The sequence below is a fragment of the Oncorhynchus kisutch genome, linkage group LG10, assembly GCF_002021735.2.
Source record: "Oncorhynchus kisutch isolate 150728-3 linkage group LG10, Okis_V2, whole genome shotgun sequence".
In the NCBI taxonomy this organism is placed as follows: Eukaryota; Metazoa; Chordata; class Actinopteri; order Salmoniformes; family Salmonidae; genus Oncorhynchus; species Oncorhynchus kisutch.
Genome location: NC_034183.2, coordinates 58,501,926 through 58,522,734, shown reverse-complemented (window position 1 = coordinate 58,522,734; position 20,809 = coordinate 58,501,926). Strand labels below are relative to the sequence as shown.

Here is a 20,809-nt window from a genome sequence, read left to right as displayed (position 1 = left end):
GCTAGCCCAGCTCCATTCATCCCACTGGATAGGCCAAGTCAGAGGTGAGGAGCTACAGGCTTTTTTAGAACCAGCTTGCTATGCTGCTTTTATATGCCCCGACATAGAGAGGACATTGAAAACACATGTTTGAACACTTTTAGGGGGATCTGTGGGGCTTTCCTCACCCTGAAGGAATGTTTTTACCATGGCATCTGCGGTATTCACCCCCCACCCCCAGGTACTGTGAGAACATTAACGTTCCCAATTTCCATTCAAGTTAATGTCGGAGGGGCACAGGGGGTTAAATAAGAGCACCTAAATGAGGTGGGAACACTGTCAGTCTCAGATGCTGAGAAGGGGGTCAATTCCAACTTGGTAACTAAATATCACACATTTATGAAAGTAATATAGCCAAACCCTATAAGGATTTTCAATTCATTCTGAGTTTCAGGTCATTGTCTTAATGGAAATTGATATAGAACAGACCCAAACTTTCAAAGGGTAATGAATCTCCTACCTTTAGCAGCACATTCATTTGTATGCCACTTTTGGCCTAAAAGTGTGCAATGAAATCTGTTAAACAAATAAACAAGAGGTGTGGCTGGAATAGTGACTCACCTGCCACAGAGTTCGGCCGGGGCATGAGGTAGAGTGGGATGGAGTGGGCCGTCTCCAGGCTCCTCTCTGGGATCTTGTTCAGGCTGTAGGTGGAGGCAGCCATGTTCTCATCCACGCGGTACAGGAACGAGTCTGTGCCCGAACACTTCTGGGTCTGCCACAGCTTCAGGCTACCCCGCGAGCCCTCCCCGTGCTTCCCCCCACCCCGGTCAGCATTCTCAGAGTAGCTGGTCAGCGTGGCTGTCAGATAAAAGGTAGTTTAGACAAATATATGCCGTGTTACAGTTCTTTAGAGACTCTGCCTAGTTTAAAACTGATTAAGGCCCATGGAGCAAGGCGAGTTTAGTCTTCATTCAATTACGCGCCTCAAAGTAAATGTTATAACAATAACAAAATCTCCCAACAGTAGAGCACATAAGGATATAAAGCAAACATATTTAAATACAGCTCATCCTATCACCTGGCTTTTCCAAAATGTTAAGAATTTAAACATGAGTATATCAAATTGTTACAGAAAACATGGCTTTCAGTGTAAACGTTTGGCATGCCAGGAAATACATGGGAAACATTACATAACTTCCACAAAATAAGTGAGCGTCTGTCCCTCACCGATGATGCCGCTGTCCCTGCTCTCCAGGGTGGAGGTGGGGCTGGTGATGGAACCATAGGCGCAGTCTCCGGAGGCGTGATTCCCAGGGGCCCCTCCGGGGGGCAGTGTGGAGCAGGGGCTGCCTGCAGGGGGGGAGGCTGTGCTGCTGGCCAGGCTGGAGCAGGGGCTGATCCGCTGGGTCACTGACATCATGCCCTGGTAGGGGCACGCACACACCATAGACCGACAAGACGAGAAAGAATGCTAGGATCAGCAATCATTGATTACGGTCCTTGCCTGCCATATTATTCCAGTGCATGTGTAACCGTAGAGTCATCACTTTTTAATATCTTTTGATGACTCATGCAATTATTTTCATGAGTGAACCATTTTTTGCAATATAATGAATTCTAATTCAGTAGAATATCAATACGTTTAGTGAGCAAAGCAAGTAGAATAGATCCAGTTATACTTTGATCTATTGAGCAGGGGCAGGGAGAGAGAGAGGCAGGCCCACCTCCGGGCATGCTGGATTCTTATTCCAGACAATCTGTTCATCAGTTATCCATGGCCCTGGCTCTAAATGAAAAACGAGTTGATTTGGACATTGGTCATTTGAAACTAAATCGGGAGATTAGTCAGAATAGCATAGATGTTCACAGGAGACCAGGATGTGAGCAGAGGTGTGAGTGACTTCTTAGGGAAGGTTTGGCGTAAGACAGAGGGCATCCAAGTATGGAATGCTCCTTGGTCATGATAACAACTCTGCTGTGATTCGGATGTGTTTAGGGAGGCTCCGTAGAAATGAATATAGAACGGGAGTTTCCCTCCCACCTAGCCTACCCAGACTGCTTGCGTGAGAGTGGCAGGCCTCTAAACTGCGACTTGAGAAAACCAGGGCTGGGTTTTTGTTACCACTGCAGTTTGGCACGAAGGACCGAACCAAAGGCATACTGCTGAGCTGTGTAGAACAAGGGGTGCATCTCAATAGTCTAAACAAGCTCTCCTCTCCTCGTCTCCTTCCACTCATCTCAACAGATCAGAAAGACCGATAAAGGCAAAATGGGCCAGAGTCAGATCATTGCTGATGAAGGACACCAGAGGTGGAAGGCACTAGTTAAGATGCACCCAACGTGTGAAGTGTGGAAAGTGGGTCAGGCTTTAAGGCGGAGTCGCTCCAGCATCGTTGGATCTGCCTTTGGATAGGCCTCCGTGGAGGCACACTGCTTAGACAAGAGGATGTGGCATGTGGCGGGCAGTTTTCACGACCGAGGTAGCGGGTTACCATCCTCTGGGCCTCAGCTGCCCTAGGTCACGGTATGTTGGTTCTGCTCTGCAGGCGTGAAGGAGAGCCTAGCGCCCCTCACTCAGAGCTAGGTTATCCATAACTCATAGGATTGATCTTCACAAACATCTTCTGAGCCAGCGCATAGTGGTGTCAGGGGCCATTGAGTTTGCCGTAAACAAATGACGCAATCTACAAAATGGTCCACTTGGTTCCGACGCTTAAGAGGCCTTGGAAAGTGATTTGCACATCCAACTGTTTGGGGGTGTGCATCTATAGCTGTGGGGCCCTTATAAGCTGGACCACATTGTGTGTTGGCCACCTACAGTAGTGACTATTGGAGTACCACTCATCTAGGAGAAAGCCTGCACTTTGTATCCTGATGCCATGATGGGTCTTTAAAGACTCCAAAGTATTGACAAACTAATAATAATATACTGTAACAGTGCATGACAAAAGGGTGTGTAACCTACCTGTCCGTGGTCGTGGTCGTCCATGCTCTTACTGTACTCTAGTGTGTGTGTAGTGTGCGTGTGTGTAACCTACCTGTCCATGCTCTTACTGTACTCTAGTGTGTGTGTAGTGTGCGTGTGTGTAACCTACCTGTCCGTGGTCGTGGTCGTCCATGCTCTTACTGTACTCTAGTGTGTGTGTAGTGTGCGTATGTGTAACCTACCTGGCTGTCGTCGTGGTCGTCCATGCTCTTACTGTACTCTAGTGTGTGTGCAGTGTGCGTGTGTGTAACCTACATGTCCGTGGTCGTGTTCGTCCATGCTCTTACTGTACTCTAGTGTGTGTGCAGTGTGCGTGTGTGTAACCTACCTGGCTGTCGTCGTGGTCGTCCATGTCGTACTGTGAGCCCGGCTGTCCCTCGTTCATCTTGTCTCCCAGGAGGAAGCCCAGGCGCGTCATCAGGGTGTTGGCTGCCTCGTCCACAGAGGGAGGGGGGCCCAGCTCCTGGCTCTCCTCACCTAGACGGGAGAGTTGGAGAGATGGAGATGGGGAAGGAGGGCGAGAAAGGATTCAGGTCAACACCACAGTACAGCGATACAGATAGCAGGACAATTATGTATTGATCTGCAGCAGATTAAGCCTGAGGGGATCAATTCTCAATCCGGGACCATAATGAGGCAACTCCTTGATCTAGTCAAAGAGCCGTTGGCTTGCTCTCAGTTTAATTGAAAGAATCATGTGCACTGCTCAACCACCAAAGACAACCACCAAATCTCTCAACACAACACACACATAACTTAGAGATTAATGTACAGAGCTTGTAACAATTCCCCCAGACACAACAACACTAAAGTTCTTACAACAAATCCCCTTGGAGGAAGTTCTTGTCCCTTACACACCCTGGAGATCTGTCCTTCACAACAAATGTAAGCTATCCCACAATCCCCTGCGGGAGGACGTCGGGTAGACTGTACATCGATCCTACAGTATGTGAAAAGCAGAGGGATGGAGCGAGGTGAGCACAGCTTTGGGGAGAGCAAACGGGCTCTGGGACACTGAGGAAGACCGGAATAAACAGGGGAGGGCTTGGAAGGATTAAGAACCCATTTCTATTATTCAGACCAGGACCCCTCCACAAAAATAAGTCTGGAGATGACTTCATTTTGCCTCACTGTTAAGGGGTCGGTCATGAGCATTCCAAGCACAATTTCTGCCACGTATTAGTAGCTGTCCCTGCTTAAATATTCCCCTCTTTCACGTCTCTTAATGCTAAGGACAATTTGGCTAATCTTCTTGATTAAACAGCATGTTCATATTACATCAGGCAATCAAGTTAATTAAGCTACTGGAATGCTCCGAGCATGTGCTTAATCCTCTGTGATGTTATTTAACTAGCTGACAGTTGTATTAGCATAAACAAGTGTCAGTGTAGTCTGCACTCCGAGCCAATAGAAGGCCCTAGAACGGCTCTCATCATCACTACGTGTTTAACACCCAAATGAGGCAGCAGTCAGTCCAACACCAAGACGGCAGAGGACCAACGCCCCGTCTCAATGAAGGAGTGGAGCGGAGAGAAAGAAGGAAGAGAAAGAGAGGAGTAGGCGAGGTGACACTTTCTGCTCCTCTGACAGACATGTTGTTGGTCCTATGGGCAGGTCAAAGGAAGTAGCGGAAACCAATAAAAACAGGAGACTGCCATCTGGACACCTGGTCTGTTTGACCTGTGGCCACCAGCCACCGCCCCTACACCACCACAGACCATAAATGTGTATCAATGGAGACAACCCTGTGTGTCGACTACTCGGCTGTGTCAAAATAAAACTTCTCAACAATGGGCACACATGGCAACAGACAGTTGGTTTTTTCTAAAGGCTTAAAAAAACAAACAAAAAATTAAAAAACACCACCAGTGGACATTCTAGAGTGGTGGGAGTGTTATTTCCTTAACACATCATAGTACGGTCACTGTTAGAACACACACCTACACGCACACTGGCTATAAAATGGCTGATTAGTCACCTATGCCTAAGAGAGAGGGATATGGTACCACAGCTGAGAAATTAGACTTCTATTAGCATAGAATCATTGATCTTCATTTTAATGTATTCTCTCGACCTAAATATGCCAACTACAAGCACATAAAAAAATAGAACAGCTCTTTAGAGATGATCTTTTCTTTCAGAACATGTGAGCCTAAAAATGGCACAGAATTTTTTATAATAAACGCATACAAATCCAGACACTCTTTCACCCAGATGAAACATATAGACCTGAAAAAGAAGCACGTACATTACGGTGCTCTATTGGTTCTCCTTTTCCTGCCTCACGCCACAGAATCTCACCCTGCTGAAGAAGTACAATAATGCAGATGGTCGTCATGGCAACTATCAGTGCACCACGGAATGTGCTCCTGGTTGCGCGAGGGCGTCTCTCTCTTTCTTTCCATCTCTCTCTCCAGCTCTAGCCCTTTCGCACAGCCTCTCAAGACCTCATTCTTTGTCTTTCTTCCACTGGTGGACTATAATTACTGCTGGATCCCACCACTGACACCATTATGACAGTAAATCTCTACAAGGCACATGGCTGGAAAATGTTGTTCATCAAACATGTCTGTTCAGAGGTTTCTCAAGCAGTACAGCCGCTAACAATGACATTCTGTATAACTGAATAGCGTTGGATCCTTACTAGGACTGACACTTAATGTTCCCCCCTAGAACAGAAGAGACACACACATGAACACACATCTATACTAGAGTGCGCTGTTAACCCCTCCTGGAGAGAGATGTAGACAGTGGCCATTAAAAACGTCAGACTGGCTGCAGGGTGCTGGAGACTGACGGGGGTTAGAGGTGGGGGGGTAATTTCAGCAACAGGAATTTTAACAGGAGAGCAGGGGAGATGGATGGATTTATGACTAACAGGTTATCCCTGTTTGAATGACCCCTGTTGCATTCATCTGCCAAGGAAAACACAGTTACAGTGGTCCAGAGAACACACTGCAGACTGGAACTAGCTTGTTCTGGGCAGTTTAGGCCAAGCTTGGGTCACTGCAAGAAACTTCAGAAATGGCAATCTAGTGCATTGACAGAACCCATCCTCGTGAGCTGCCCAACATTGTGCTAACTAGTGACTGGCCATGTCTGTAGTAAAGGGAGTTGGGCAGCGGAGGGTCACAACAAATCCAAACAATAACAGCAGTAGCGTCTCCTCAGCTCAGATGTTAAAGTCATTCCACTCTGGGATACAAGACCCATGGGGACCCCTCGTAAACATCCCAAAGTACCTTGGTCCCCGCCTCCTCCATCTCCCAGCAAGCTCTACTCTAACCAGGCGTGGTTCCCGTAAGAGACACCGTTAATTATTTGTGTTTACGGCAGAAAAAGAAAAGATCAGTTAGGTTGAGGAAACCTCATGCCTTCTCTCTCAGCAGCTTTAATGCGCAAAGGTCTCAAAACAGGATAGGCGATAGCAATTGGCTAAGTGGTTTTTGAGTGATGGCATATTAACCAATGACTGATATATCATATGATAGCTGGCAGAGGTGGTCAGGCTTCAACCCCAACATTTGAATGGCAAATCCCTTGGAATGTAGACCCCTCCTTCCAAAGCCAGTAGTGACTAAGCCTTTTGAAACAGCATGTGAAAAAAGCTTATGTTGCACTGAAATAGAACGGCCCACCACACAGCAGTGCATTTAATAGCTACAGAACGCTGACTGACGCTAGGAACCCTTAATCTAATCATTTTATTATCATTCCAATGGCACTGACACATTGTTTCCAACTTCTCTGGAGTAGGTTCCCAATGCTTAGAAATCATTACTGTTCTTCTACAAATCACAACTGTCTTGTAACGCAACTGAATAAAAAAAATAAAAAAAATGCCATCATAGGTAGCAGTTTGAGTGGCGGGTCATCTTAACAACACATACTGAACTTGTTGGCAGGTCACCCATTGTTTGGATTACAGTTTTGGTGGAGAGTCTGAGTTGATATTCTATTTTTAAGACAGACAGACGCAGACAGAGAGAGACAGACAGAGATAGACCTATAGGGGAGGTAAGATCACAATGCCCGTAAGCACTATGCTCCGAAAGTACATGTCTGAAAATAAGTCAGCAAGCTGGTTAGATTTAGTGGAGCTGCACAGAGTGGAGTGACTTCAGAGGTTCTGGGGGTGGGTGGTGGTGGTGGAAGAGCGGCAAGGCTGGGAGATGAATGAGATGGGTCTATCTGTATGGAGATCCAGGAATAAATACCCTCAACATATGCTGGAGACAGTATTAAAAACAGTTGTGGAGACAGTAACTTGAGCAATTAAACAATTAAATGCTGCACTTCCTGTGCCAGCAAAAGTTAACAAACCACCTATAATTTGTTTACAGTCATCTGTGTTACAGTTAAACTGTGTACTCAATATCTCACAAATTAACTGAAATTACATAAAACCTCAGTTCAATACAATATTCTTCCTTCTCTAGAGACACTATCCAAATGTACCTCTCTCTCTCTGAACACCATTTATGCTGTGATCTCCCTCCATTTGTGTCTCCACATGTCCAACTAAATCTCCCTTAATCGAGACGGATGACATCTCAGCCATGCCTCTGGTCCATCTCTCATTGTGACACACAAAGGCATTTCAATGGATCAAATGTAATGAGCTGACAGAGGCGCTAATGACGGAGGTCAAATATATGTCATTATCACAGGGTTTATTACAGACAGATGCCATGCCTCATCATCCACACCCTCCTGTCTCTCACTGATACCTTGCTCTGGTGAGGGGAGGAACGAGGCCTACGAACTACAGAACACAGTGAGCGGTTATTAGTCAAACGTGCTGTCAATCATTGAGTATTACTATGGATCGTCTAATGGAGTCAGGTGGGGAGAGCGAGAAAGAAGAGCTTTGCATGTGCTGCGATGGACAATGAGACAGCGATTGTCCATTTCTTCCCTCTATTCTCACCTCCTTCTCTGTCCATTTCTTGTCCATCACTTCCTCCAGTGTGGCCTGTCTCAATGCGAGGCAGCTCTGAGGTGTGCCCATGGGAAAAACAGCATATATCCAACAACAATCTCTGGAGTAACGAGGCAGCATGACCGACTCCTGCTGCCATAGCGTCGCCTACACAACCCTGTTCCCGGCACCGCTGCAAACACCTTTGTCGCGAACACCTCACCCCTGTGCGGACACATGTCTTCCTCATTGATGCGGTGCAATCCATGATAGGTAAGAGTGTTGTACCCCCACAATGAGCGCAAAAGCAGCTCTTGCTAAAATGGGTCTGTATAGTTCCAGTAGTCTGATGTAAAATGAGCTGGGCTGCTTTGTCCTGGTTATTTTTTCCTACATTGGAGCTGGGACGGGACAGTGGAGGGGGGAGGCGAGGCCTGCGCTGGCGGTTTGGTTGTTCTGTAAGGCTTCAGAGAATACCACTGGCTGAGACTTCAACAGAAACCATAAGGAGTCTGAAAGGGTTGGAGTCCAAACACCACAGAGCAAGGGAAGAAAGGAGAGAGAGAGAGAGGGAGGTGGGCCAGCGAGAAACCACCAAACTCATTCAGCGACCTCAGCAATGCTCTCTGCCTTTCTTTATGAAAAGGTGCTGTTAAAGTTGGGAGAAACGTCACACACACATGCACACACACGCTCTCTCACTCAGACAGATCAGGTCCTGACAGACCGAAGGGGTCAGGCTTACCGGAACAGTGCATATCCAGGTCAGTATTCTTGGCACAGGGAGAGGTTAATGTAGGGAGGCAAAGCTACAATTCTGGAATGGGAGAACCCCCCCCCCCCCCCTACAAGCATACACATACATTCACAGAGAAAGGCAGACAGAAAAAGGGCAGGGAGCCACAGATAGGAGGAGAGAGGGAACCACTAACCAGACAGTGAAAGAGAGAGAGAGGGCTGGCTTGTGAAGAGGAGGACCAGAGCACAGATGGTAATGCTTATGGGAAGTGTGTCAACCCAGGCTGTGCAGGGGGAGGGTAGTTACTCTGTTGTTGAGTCACGGGGACGGTAAAACGAGGGGCCCAGGGTCATCACCCCTTTAACCTTGCTTCCCCGAGAGCCGTCTGCAGCGGACAAGGGGGTGTCGGAGTCAGGGTGGTTCATGTGTCACTGCTTTTAAGAGATGGCCAATCTGTCATCCCTGCATGTCTGGTAGGGTCAGTGGATGGCCTTGTCTTGTTTATGCAACAAGATACCATACCTGCTGTTTGTTAGCTTTACCAAGACATCTATATCCAGCCACAACAGCTGCACTTACAGTAAGCACTGGGTGTCGTCTGATGGAGTTTGCGTATGTGTTTAAGTTAACACACAAAACATAAGTACGGTAACTATAAATGTTGTTGCAACAAGTCTAGAGACAACTCTTGAAAACAAGTATAAAATTAGTAGGAACAGACACAGAATTCAAACAAAAATATGTTGTTTCTCTGCCGCAGGGAGGGGATAACAAAGGGAGTAATTAGGAAACATGAAACTCAAAGTGAAAAGTTTAAGACATTTTAGTGGCAATTCAAGCATGCATTCCATTAATTGTGGTTTGAAAAACAAAAGCAACCAACTAAAGCATGTCTGTGTGGGAATGCCCACAAACTGAATGCCCACAAACTGTTAAGAATAGATGCTCCTTGAGTTTTAATGTAGCAGTATTCTGACCACAGCAGGTTTTTGTCCGGCTTTCACAATGTGAGAACAGTGGGAATATTTATAGATGGGACAAGTGATTACAAAGTGAGTCCTTCCACGGTTTGTTTCTTGACAAGCAGATGTGAAGACTGAGTTCACCAGGCAGCTTTTGGAGATGCCAGCCAGTGCACCAAATCATGGCCTACTATGTGGAGCTGGAGAGAGTTGAGAGACCTAGAAGAGAATCACACTCTGGGCTATGGGGAAGCTGTTTCAGACGAGAGTGTCATTTGGAGCGAGAGCCAAGTCTTTATGACAAACACAGCTTCCTAAGAAAATGTTTAAATGGATGAGGGAATAAAACAGACAGGAATATCAGCTAATGGTCAAAGCCCGCTCTCCTTTAAGCTTCCAGTGGGCAACAGTTAAGAGGAGACATCATCCTCTCCAGAATGATACAAGACAGAAGTATTCCAGCTGTGCTATTTGCAGTCCTTTCTCTCTTTTTAAAGTAACTGTCCAGCGTTTCCAGATTTGATCTATAATGATGATCTATAATAATTCATTACAATGAGTGAAATAATTCAAACATTTAGTAAGGAAAACTAGGTTTGTTAAAAAGCAGCTTTCTGTGTTGGAAGGGTGTGGGTGTACCCCAACAACAGAACGGTGTGGGCGCATAATGGTCATCAAAAATATTAATACGAGTAGATCGCAGATTGGCCAGCTAATCCTCCTCTATGAGGAAATAGTGAGCATTTTTGTAACTGTCTGTTTGAGATACAAGTTTGAGGTGGGGTTTTTCTAATGTTTAGATTAGAAAAAAATACCATGCATTTTGTTTTACCCGAATTTAGAGCCAGCTTTAAATCATACAGATTCTGTTGAATGATGTTAAATGCTCTTTGGGAATTTTCAAAGCTAAAGATATACAACTACCACCTGAATAAAGAACAGTATCATCTGCATAAAAATGAACATCCACTGTTTCAATAAGATCCCCAATGTTGTTGATATACAAAATGAACAACAGTGGGCCCAAAATAGAACCTTACCGAACACCTGAGCACACCTCTATGGACTCAGATTTACAACCATCCGCTATTAAACATTGGTTTACAAATTACCTATCAAATCGTACACAACCTAGAGCATGACCAGAAATTCCACAACATTTTAACCTTTGCACTAACACAGCATGGTCCACGGTGTCAAATGCCTTCAACAAATCAATAAAGACAGACACGCAATGTAACTTCTTGTCAAGAGCACAGTGGATGTCATTTAAAACCTTCAATGTTGCTGAAACAGTGCTGTGGCCAGACCTAAAAACCCAATTGCATTCCATTTAAGATCTTGTTTTCTCCAGTACCTTCAGTACCTTTGACAGTACAGACAATTTTGATATGGGTCGATAGTTGTCAAGTAGCAAAGGATCTCCACCTTTCAGGAGAGGCAGTACAAAAGCAGATTTCCATAATTTGGGGATTTCCTTTACATCAAGTGTAAGGTTAAAAATACATGTTAAGGGGGAGTAATGATGTCTGCGGCTAGGTGTAGGAAGCGGGGGTCTAGTTCATCAGGGCAAGGGCAAACTTTTTTCCATCAATTTCTTTCAGGGCTTTACGCACTTCTGAAACAGAGAAGGATGAAAAGGAGAACCTGGTGAAGGAGTGCACAGGGGTGTCAGGTAAATTCATAGGGGGCTCATATATTACTTTGACCTTTTCAAATAAACTGCCTGCATCTAAAAAATGCTGATTCAAGGCTTTCAGAATGGAGGTTCTCTCAGTTACAAATCTGTGTGTCTACCAACAATTGTTTAGGAAGCTGTGTGTGTTTTTTGCACTCCAAACCTTTCACTACTTGCGAAAATGTGGATGGATTATTAAATGAGTAAGTAGATTTCAAGTAGTGGTCTGCTTTCAATTTACAGATCATAGCCACACCCATATTTCGAAGACGTTTAAAAGCCATCCAATCGTCTGCCGAACCAGTCCCTCTTGCTTTAGCCCACATAGCATTTAGTTCCCTTATGATTTTAGTAAGATCCTTAGTAAACCAAGGGTTCTCCTTATTCCTGCATTTTTTAAAAAGGGGCCTACTGCATACATCCTGGAATGTGTTGTGGAAGTAAGAAAAGGCTAGTTCAACATCAGGGATTAATTCCATTCTATTCCATTTAATGCTTGATACATCATGTAAAAAACCTTGAAAATCAAACCGCTTCCAGTTTCCTTTCTTAACGACGTGTTGAGATTTCTTTGGAATTTTACCATCTCTCACACAGGCAAAAGCACAGTGATCACTTATGTAATTTGCAAAAATAGCAGAAGCTTTAAAATGACGAGTATTGGTTAAGATCAAATCAATCAAAAAGAGGATTTCAGAAGATACTTTATATTCAACCTCGTTACACTGTTGACAATCTGAGTGAGATGATGGGTAGTGCATAGAATGTAGAGTTGATCAGAGCTAGATGTTAACCTGTCCTGATTCAGATCACCCATCAGGACAAACTCAGAATAGACAATCTGTGATAACGATTTGAAAATACAATCCAGAGAGCCAACAGTAGAAGATGGTCTATAACAACAAGATACAACAATATCTAAAGATGAGCCAAGTTTTAGGTTCAAAGACAGATATTCAAATTGCTGAGGTTTAGAAACTTTTACGTATACAGCGACACCACCACCCTTAGATTTACGATTCGTATGAAAAACATTGTAATCATTTATGTCAATATTTTTGTCTGTAATAGATTTTTTGAGCCAGGTTTCATAAAGAATAAATACATCAGGGTCGGCAGTTTCTATCCATATATTGTCAAAATCAAGTTTCGGCAGAAGACTTCTTACATTCATATGCAAAAACTTCAGGCCACTCTGACTAATTCATTTGGAAGGGGTAAGAATGTCAGGACCTGGATTAGATTGAACATTTCCAGACAATAGAAGAAGCAAGATAATGGCAGGTCTAGATCGAGGGTTACAACATTTGGATTGACAGACAGCACTTGAAGGAGAATCCAGAGTCACCAGTCTCTTTAAACACACATATTTCAGGAGAAGTGTGAAGTCCAGAGACATGGTTAAGTACCAAGAGAACAGTCCTGACATGTAAGAGCCCCATTTCTCCCATATTGTTTGGGAGAAATGTGCATAGTTCTCACGTGCATTGCCGGAGCAAGCGTCGGGTTTCTCACCATACTCAAAGGAGAAACAGTCATATATTTCCTCATTCACAGAGTAAAGGGCTCTAAAAGTAAATCGTCAACATTGTAAAAACCAAGGGTAGACAACAGCAAAATGAACAAGAGCAACATGTTCGTTTATTGCCCTAAGAGTCACTAATCAAATTGTCCAACCGCAGATCAATAAAAAGTCAGCGATGTATGCGTATGATGTAGGCGAGCAAAGCTCCGGAGAGAGAGTGGCGAGGACACCTGTACCAGAATGAGAGGGACAGACCAGGGCAGGCGGGGAGCAAACAAGCAGAGAGATCAGTTCTCTGGCCAATAGCATAGATGAAAACAAAGATTCGAAGAGTTAACATTATTTGGGTAAACAGTGCATTTGTAAAATATTCAGACCCCTAGACTTTTTCCCCAAAAATTTCACTACAGCCTTATTCTAAAATGGATTAAATACATTTTTCCCTAATCAATCTACACATAATACCCCATAATGACAAAGCAAAAACTGATTTTTAAATATTGTTTTTGCAATTCTATTACATGTATTCAGACCCTTTGCTATGAGAATCAACATTTATCTCTGGTGCAACCGGTTTCCATTGATCATCCTTGAGATATTTCTACAACTTGGACACAGTCCATCTATGGTAAATTCAATTGATTGGACATGATTTGGAAAGGCCCTGCCAAGCCGCACTGCTTCTTGACACTGCTCTCTTAACCTGGAAGCCAGCCGCACCAACGTGTCGGGGGAAACACTGTACAACTGGCGACCTAAATCAGTGTGCATGCGCCCAGGAGTCTCTAGAGCGCGATGGGAGAAGGACATCCTGGCCGGCCAAATCCTCCCACAAGGACGACGCTGAGCCAATTGTGCTCCACCTCATGGGTCTCGCAGTCGCGGATGGCTGCGACACAGCCCAGGATCGAACCTGCGTCTATAGTAACGCCTCTAGCACTGTGATGCAGTGCCTTAGACCGCAGCGTCACTCGAGAGGCTCCGAATGCTCTGTAAGCTAACAGAATATTAACTTTTAAAAGTGAGATTTTCACTGGACAATTACTTTAAGACATGTAGAGGGTACGAATCCCTGAAAAGTGACAGCGGTTGATCAGTGAACTCTGGAGTTTGACTGGAACTCTGCTCTTGGGTATATAACATTTCTCAAACCGTCTGTCTGCTGGGACGAGCTGTCATTCGTTACATGGGAGAACACCGCAATATGATTTACCCCCGCCCCCCCCGGGCAGGACATCAAAGTGTTCAGAGCTCATATACTTCCATCATCCTTAGGCCAGAAAAAAGACCGTGAAATCTGGCATGAGAGCTACAGTAGTTGTCTGGGCAAGAGTAGCCACGCTCCTCAAAAGCTAACAAAGAACTATGTGCTGTTTCAAGGTCCCTTGCTTGAGTTTAGCTGGAGTTCAACTCCTTCCAGGGGTTTAAGGAGAGGTTCTGTGAGGTAAACGTTGCCAGAAAACTGATTGCAGCTTGAAGAGACAACATAGTCCTGTCATGTAAAAACACTACTCTTGATACCTCCCCTCGCTTTTGAACCAACCAATGTGTTTACTGACTGTGAAAAGGGTTACTTGTTTTCCAAGGAAGTGTTATTCTAGGATTAAAATCGTTCCTCAGGTTAGAACAGCATGGAGACGGCGTCCTGGTGGATTGGCACATGCCTCCACGCTCCACTCTAACCAACACATTTCAAGGTGACAAATCCGGTCTGTCATCTTTGCTCTCTCCTAGCTTGTTTAATACTCCCAATATAAAATATTTAGTGTATATTCTCTGCAATAGCACTACCTCATTATGGCTGAAGAGCTGAACAAACACAAAAAAGGAGATCTGAGTGCCAGATGTTACATTTCTATTTACATGGTGAGATATTTAGAGACAGAGAATTGGGTTAAGAACCACTTCCTGGCATGCAACAACAACTTACATAAGCCCACCGAACAGTAAATACACTGGTGCAGAGCACAAAGAGTTGAACCAGTCACATCGCAGGCACTACTACAAAAAACACTGCTAACAATTCTACGTCCTTGTTTTCTCCTGGCTATTCCTCATTGGATGGAGATGCTAACTCCGAGAGAGAACCTCCCCATCGCCCCAGAACGCCAAAGGACACACCTTCCATTAAAGCTTATGCTTACAGTTCCCTTTGGTCTCCCCCTGGAGCGCTCAAAGGAAGCCAATGAGAGGAAAGGAGGAGAGTGTAGGTTAGCGGATGGGGGCAATACGAGGGGAATTAATAAGATGGTGTAAGTGCATCATGGGCGTAGAAAATCCCTCCAGGGACAGATGACATTTCTCTGCGGCAGCACTTTCCAGGAAGAGAAGGGGCTTTACAATACCCTCCTCTACAGGGGGCTGGGCTGTCACTATGATGGATTCACAAATCCTGCTAACGAGATTACAGAGTAAGAAAATATGTTTGTGAGCGAGTGGTCTGCACAGCACCCACAGGCCGGCCGAGTAGTGTGTCACGTGTGCAATCGTGCGTGTGCAGCACTCGTTTGTGTGTGAGAGTAGGATATTCCTTATATGTGACTTCTATAGTCAAGACATAGTTGAGAGATGGATTAAAAAGCCAGTGTCTCTGAATAAATGTCAGTGTAAGTACATGTAGCCCAACACATACTTTATCATATGTCATGCATCTCTTCAATATAGCTGGAAGGGCGTGGGTTGAATCCATAATACACCCTAGGATTAAGAGTCTTGTCTTGATCATTCATTAACAGGAACTGGTGGGGTTGAATAGATTTCACAATTAGAACCTGCCATCTGCACTGGGCTACAGGATCAAATTAACCACGAGACATGCTGAACGCCAAACCCAATGTCTTGAATCCTAAGAAACAACACTATGACAAAAACAAAGCACTTCATAAAAGCAGATGTGATGCTACTGTACCGCGAAAGCAACTCCACTTCTTTGATCTAGCATTGCTCATTCACAATGGCAGATGGGGGAAAAAAATGGCGGTGGTAGCCAGCAAATCTATCACAATCCCATCTACACACACCTCCGCTGTCACAGGCTGACCCTTCATCTCCGAGAGGCCTGGGATGTGAGCCGCGGTAACACACGCCCCACATTACTGAGCCATTACTCGTGAGGTGGCTACGAGGTGAAGCCTCCCGCAATGGGTCATCCATCAGGCTAGTTGACTGTAAGGGTCACCGCCATATTGTGTACTGGACTGTGCAACGCCATAATGGCCTCCGTAAATACAGTAGAAACACGATCACTAGCATACATGCTACAGTACGAGAGCAGCGCTAACAAGCGAGTAGTCACTAGCGCCTGCTCGGTGATAGATGGCAAGTGCAGACGATTAGTCCAATGCTATTGTTGAGGTTATTATCCAATTAGCTGGCATGCTTAGTTGGGTTGACGTACAAGAGCAATTTTCACCAGCACAAGACATTCAGCGGGAATAGCTCTGGTAGGTCATATTACAAAAACAATAACAGGTCATATTGAACAGCCCTGGCTAGTACAATGAGAGTCATCATTTATGGGGTATTGCAGGGCTATGTAAACAGAACACAACGATAACAATAAGAAACGGATGCTGTGACAATGACATAGGCGCTCACTTAAATAGCAATAATGTTTACAGAAACAAAGAGGAAGAAAAAGAATGGAAAACGGGGCAAACCTATTGACTTTTATGATTGGGCTTAAATAGCACACTGACTTCAATGGGGCTTTAGAGGCCTTTTCCTATGGTTTTCTATCGCCAATAGGGTCCCTGGGAATGCAAGAGTAAAAAGTGTCAAGTTTAAATACCAGAATATCTACGGTACTGTGCATTTTACAGATTTAGTTTCTACAGTGATAAGACTAATTGAAGACTACGAAACCCTTATCGACCAAAGCAATAAGGTGAAAAATGGAAAACAGGCAATACTCCAAAACACTCTGAAATACAGTGTTAGACTGCTGAAAAAAGATTACAGATGACATTGCGATAAGACCCCAGTTAGGTATGACCTCCACAGTGGCAAAATGACCAACACTAGCTAGGTTTCCATCCAATAGGTGACAGATTGTCATGCAAATATTCTAAACTCTGCATTAAAAACAATATGCACATTTTCCCACCAGAGAGGTTTCCATCAAATTGACTTGTTGCAGATAAAATGCTGTGCGTGATGACGTAGCACACATAAAAATAACTCTTGCAGTTAAATTCCCATGTACCCAATAGAAAATACAAGCTAAATGGGTTTTTATTGCATTTTATACTCTACTGATGTGTTTCCTAAAATGTGTTATATAGCGAATGTTCCCACTCTGGTTTTGGCAAGTGTGCTCTAGCCATCAGCTTGCAGATACAGTGTGGGTATAGCCTACAGGATGAGATTATTATGGACCAAAGAGATTGATTATTTTTATTTGTCAAACGGTAGCCAAGCATCGATGATCATGTCACCAGAACAAGACCCTCAATATTTATTGGAAAGAAGCATCAAGCTCATCACCTTGCACTTTCACCACCCTGTAAAGTACATCATAACTTAATTAATCTGGAGCCTAATAAACTGCCGAGTCGTAGTGGGAAGAAAACAACATATCATCCCGTGAATCCAAGTTTACTTCGATATGATGGTTATTATATAAAAATATATTTAAACCTCCATTTCTCACATAATTTACTGTCCCAAAAAGATCCCAGTTTGTCTAGCGTATTTTGGAAAGTTTACCGACAAATTTATTTTCACGACATGTACTTTACTTGCATAAAAAGGTTGGACGTAAACCTGCTTACTCTCTGCATTATGTTCTGTCTGAGCATTAGATTTTAATAAAGAGCCCATGTCTTTCTTATTAAACCTCCTTTGAGACAGTCTTCTTTACATTTGACCGTGGCCATCTGGTCAGTCCATTGCTGCCAGTAGTATGTGTCACTGTTGATACATCTGAGATGATATGGAGTAGTGGTGGAGATGGTGTAGCGTGATTAGTCTCCCTAACGAGGACTGACTGTTCGTTTACGTGTGTGAAAGAGTGACAGCTGCCCGTGTCCCTGAGGGTGCCACTGACTTCCTTCCTCCGCGTGGGTTCTTCTTATGCAAGCTGTTTCCTTGACGACCGAGAGGTGCCTCAGAGTGTGTCCCGAGTTGCCATGGCCGCCCACACCGGTTCTCATTGGCTTTGGCTTGGCTATAGGATTTCCCAGGGGAATACACCTGTGGGTTGAGGTGGTGGCTTCTCTGAATGTATATTGGCTACAGTATATTATCTTGCAAAGGCCCAGACACAAAAGTATGATTTCTTTAAAACACACACTTACACACAGAGAAATATACATACATAAGACATGCAACAAACATGCAATTATAACATATTCAAATATAAAAATCACAGCATCTCCTCACACACTGAGAGTAAGAGAGAGATAGAACGAGAAGAGAAAAGCAGACTTATTGGAAGAGTTCTCACCATTTAACTAAATCCTTCCCTCAGTAATGCTTGAGAAAATAAAACCCAAATTTCTTACGTTCTGCATGAATTGTTGACAAGCAACCCCGGGAGAGGAGGATAATCAACTTTCCATTCAAACCAATCCTCAGCTCTGAGCAGCGTCTTTCCTCTGCTCTCAAACTGAAGCCTAATGCTGTGTCCCTTCACAGATGACGTGTGAAGTAGACTACAGAGGGAGTGAATGAGAGAGAGGGAGAGTAGAGCATGTTTAATGGCAGTCACCTGACAGGAGAGGCGAGGGAGGAAGTGAGGCAGTAGCATCCCTCCAATCACGTCATACCCCCCAGGCTCCCCCAGCCGGTGATGGAGGGAAAGGTGGGGGGGTAGAAAGGAACTCGTCCTCTAAACATTCCTTTATTTCCAGAGCCTGCTGTCATTAGTGTGGTGGTTAGTGTGGTGGTGGTAAAATAGTGTGTTTGTACAGGGCATGGGTAAATGAGGGGGAGACAATCAACAAGTATACAGCGCCTTCTGAAAGTATTTATTCCACATGTTGTGTTACAGCCCAAATTCAAAATGGATTATATCGTTTTTTTCCCCCCTCAACCATGTACACACAATACCCTATAATGACAAAGTGAAAACATGTTTAGAAATTTTTGCAAATGTATTGAAAATGAAATACAGAAATCTAATTTACATAAGTTTATACACCCAAGTCAAAACACATTAGAATCACCTTGGCAGCGATTACAGCTGTGACTCTGAGCAAGTCTAAGAGCTTTGCACACCTGGATTGTATAATATTTGCACATTATTCTTTTACATTCTTCAAGCTCTGTCAAGTTGTTTGTTGATCATTGCTAGACAGCCATTTTCACTGTAACTGTAACTCGGGATCATTTAACGTCGTCTTGGTAAGCATCTCCAGTGTATATTTGCCCTTGTGGGTTAGGTTATTGCCCTGCTGAAAAGTGAATTTGTCTCTCAGAGTCTGTTGGAAAGCAGACAACCAGATTTTCCTCTAGGATTTTGCCTATGCTTAGTTCTATTCTGTTTCTTTTTATCATAAAATAAACTCCCAAGTCCTTGCTGATGACAAGCATGCCCATAACATGATGCAGCCTCCACCATGCTTGAAAATATGAATTAAGTCTCCACATTTTACTTTAGCACCTTATTTCAAACAGGGCTCCTGAAATTATTTAGACTTGCCATAACAAAAGGGTTGAATACTTAGACTCAAGACATTTTTTAAAATGTATTAGTAAACATTTCTAAAAACATCATTCCTCTTTGACATTATTGGGTATTGTGTGTAGGCCAGTGACAGTCTCAATGTAATACACGTTTTATTCAAGCTGGAACACAACAAAATGAGGAAAAAGGGGTATGAATACTTTGGCGGAACTGGATGTCTAAATCCAGCAAAAGAAGTGTGTGTTGAACTTTGTTGTCACAGTAACAATGTGGGAGGCAGAAGGAAAGGGGGCGGTGTAAAACAGGGGTGGGTGGGTGTAAAGGACAATGATTAGAGAGTAAACAATGCTGAACGCTATTGCCAAAGGCAGGCACAGGAAGGAAGGTGGGAAGAGAGGGCCGGGCAAAGATGGTTAACTAGAAAGTCTAATGTGGTTACCAGGGGAACATGATGCCCCTCTTTTCTCAGTCTCTCTCATCATTCACTTTCCTCAAGCACTTAATCAGTCTCATAGCAATAGGTTATCTTTAGGGATTATTCCTAATAGACCACCACTGAGCAGAGAACATTCAAGGCAAAAACCCAATACCATTTTTCCTTAGGTGGATGGCAACATGAAAATGGGGACAAGAGCATAGCTACATGGGGAGGCTCGCCCCACCTAAATTAGACTAAGGGGAAACACTGCCGCGCTCTGGGCACCCAGGCCTGTGTTGAGTTTGGTCTGGCAGCTCCCAGGGGAGTAGAATGGCTAGGCTACACGGCGACACCATAGTGACTGACTGCCACCAACAGCGGGAACACTCAAGCGGTCTGCACCACATGCCTATTGACTGGCTGCCAGGCTCATAATTTAATCTCCAGCCCTGATTCCGCTCAGATACGGTTGGATTAGCTAACCGGCCGCTCCACTAATGGTGTCTGGGTGAGTCGTTCTCCCTGCGTCCTCATCTCTCTCCACCCACTATCTCTTAATCTCACACTCTACAGGTATTTTTGTGCTCCCATTTCTCTCTTGAGCTCTTTTAGATACATCCATCCTTCTTCTCTAGCTTGAAGTAAACCAACATGAAGGAAAAATGGAGCTTAAGCTTTGTTTTCACCGAATCCAGTCATGCCAGGTAAGTGGTTATAAGATACCTCATGGAAGGGAGTTAAGAATAATTATTTTTTTTATAGTCAAAACAATGTTGTTCTATCTCGATTCTTTCTCCTCTGTCTGTGTGTGTCTCTGTGTCAAAACAGAACCACAGACAAAGCCTTTAATTCAAGCAATGGGGTCAACTTCAGGGGCTAAGAGGTCAAAAGCCAATATTCAGTCCTTGGCAGGAGGCATCTTTCCCATTGATTGCCATCATTAGCGTGTCTTTGCACGCCATATAGCCAA

General features: G+C 44.2%; 1 protein-coding gene across 4 annotated transcripts in view; it reads right to left on the bottom strand.

The window, feature by feature from the left end:
- LOC109897321 (protein TANC2) overlaps nucleotides 1-20,809 on the bottom strand; it is a 137,123-nt gene that overhangs the window by 21,248 nt on the left and 95,066 nt on the right. For 3 of the 4 annotated variants that reach the window (XM_031834229.1, XM_031834230.1, XM_031834231.1), the window contains 3 exons: nucleotides 3,297-3,445; nucleotides 1,210-1,405; nucleotides 601-840 (listed from right to left, as the gene is read on the bottom strand). In XM_031834229.1, coding sequence (XP_031690089.1) covers nucleotides 601-840; nucleotides 1,210-1,405; nucleotides 3,297-3,445 — 585 coding nt within the window. Of the gene's footprint in view, nucleotides 1-600; nucleotides 841-1,209; nucleotides 1,406-3,150; nucleotides 3,261-3,296; nucleotides 3,446-20,809 lie in introns of those variants that run through there. The other variant, XM_031834232.1, reaches the window with a different exon arrangement.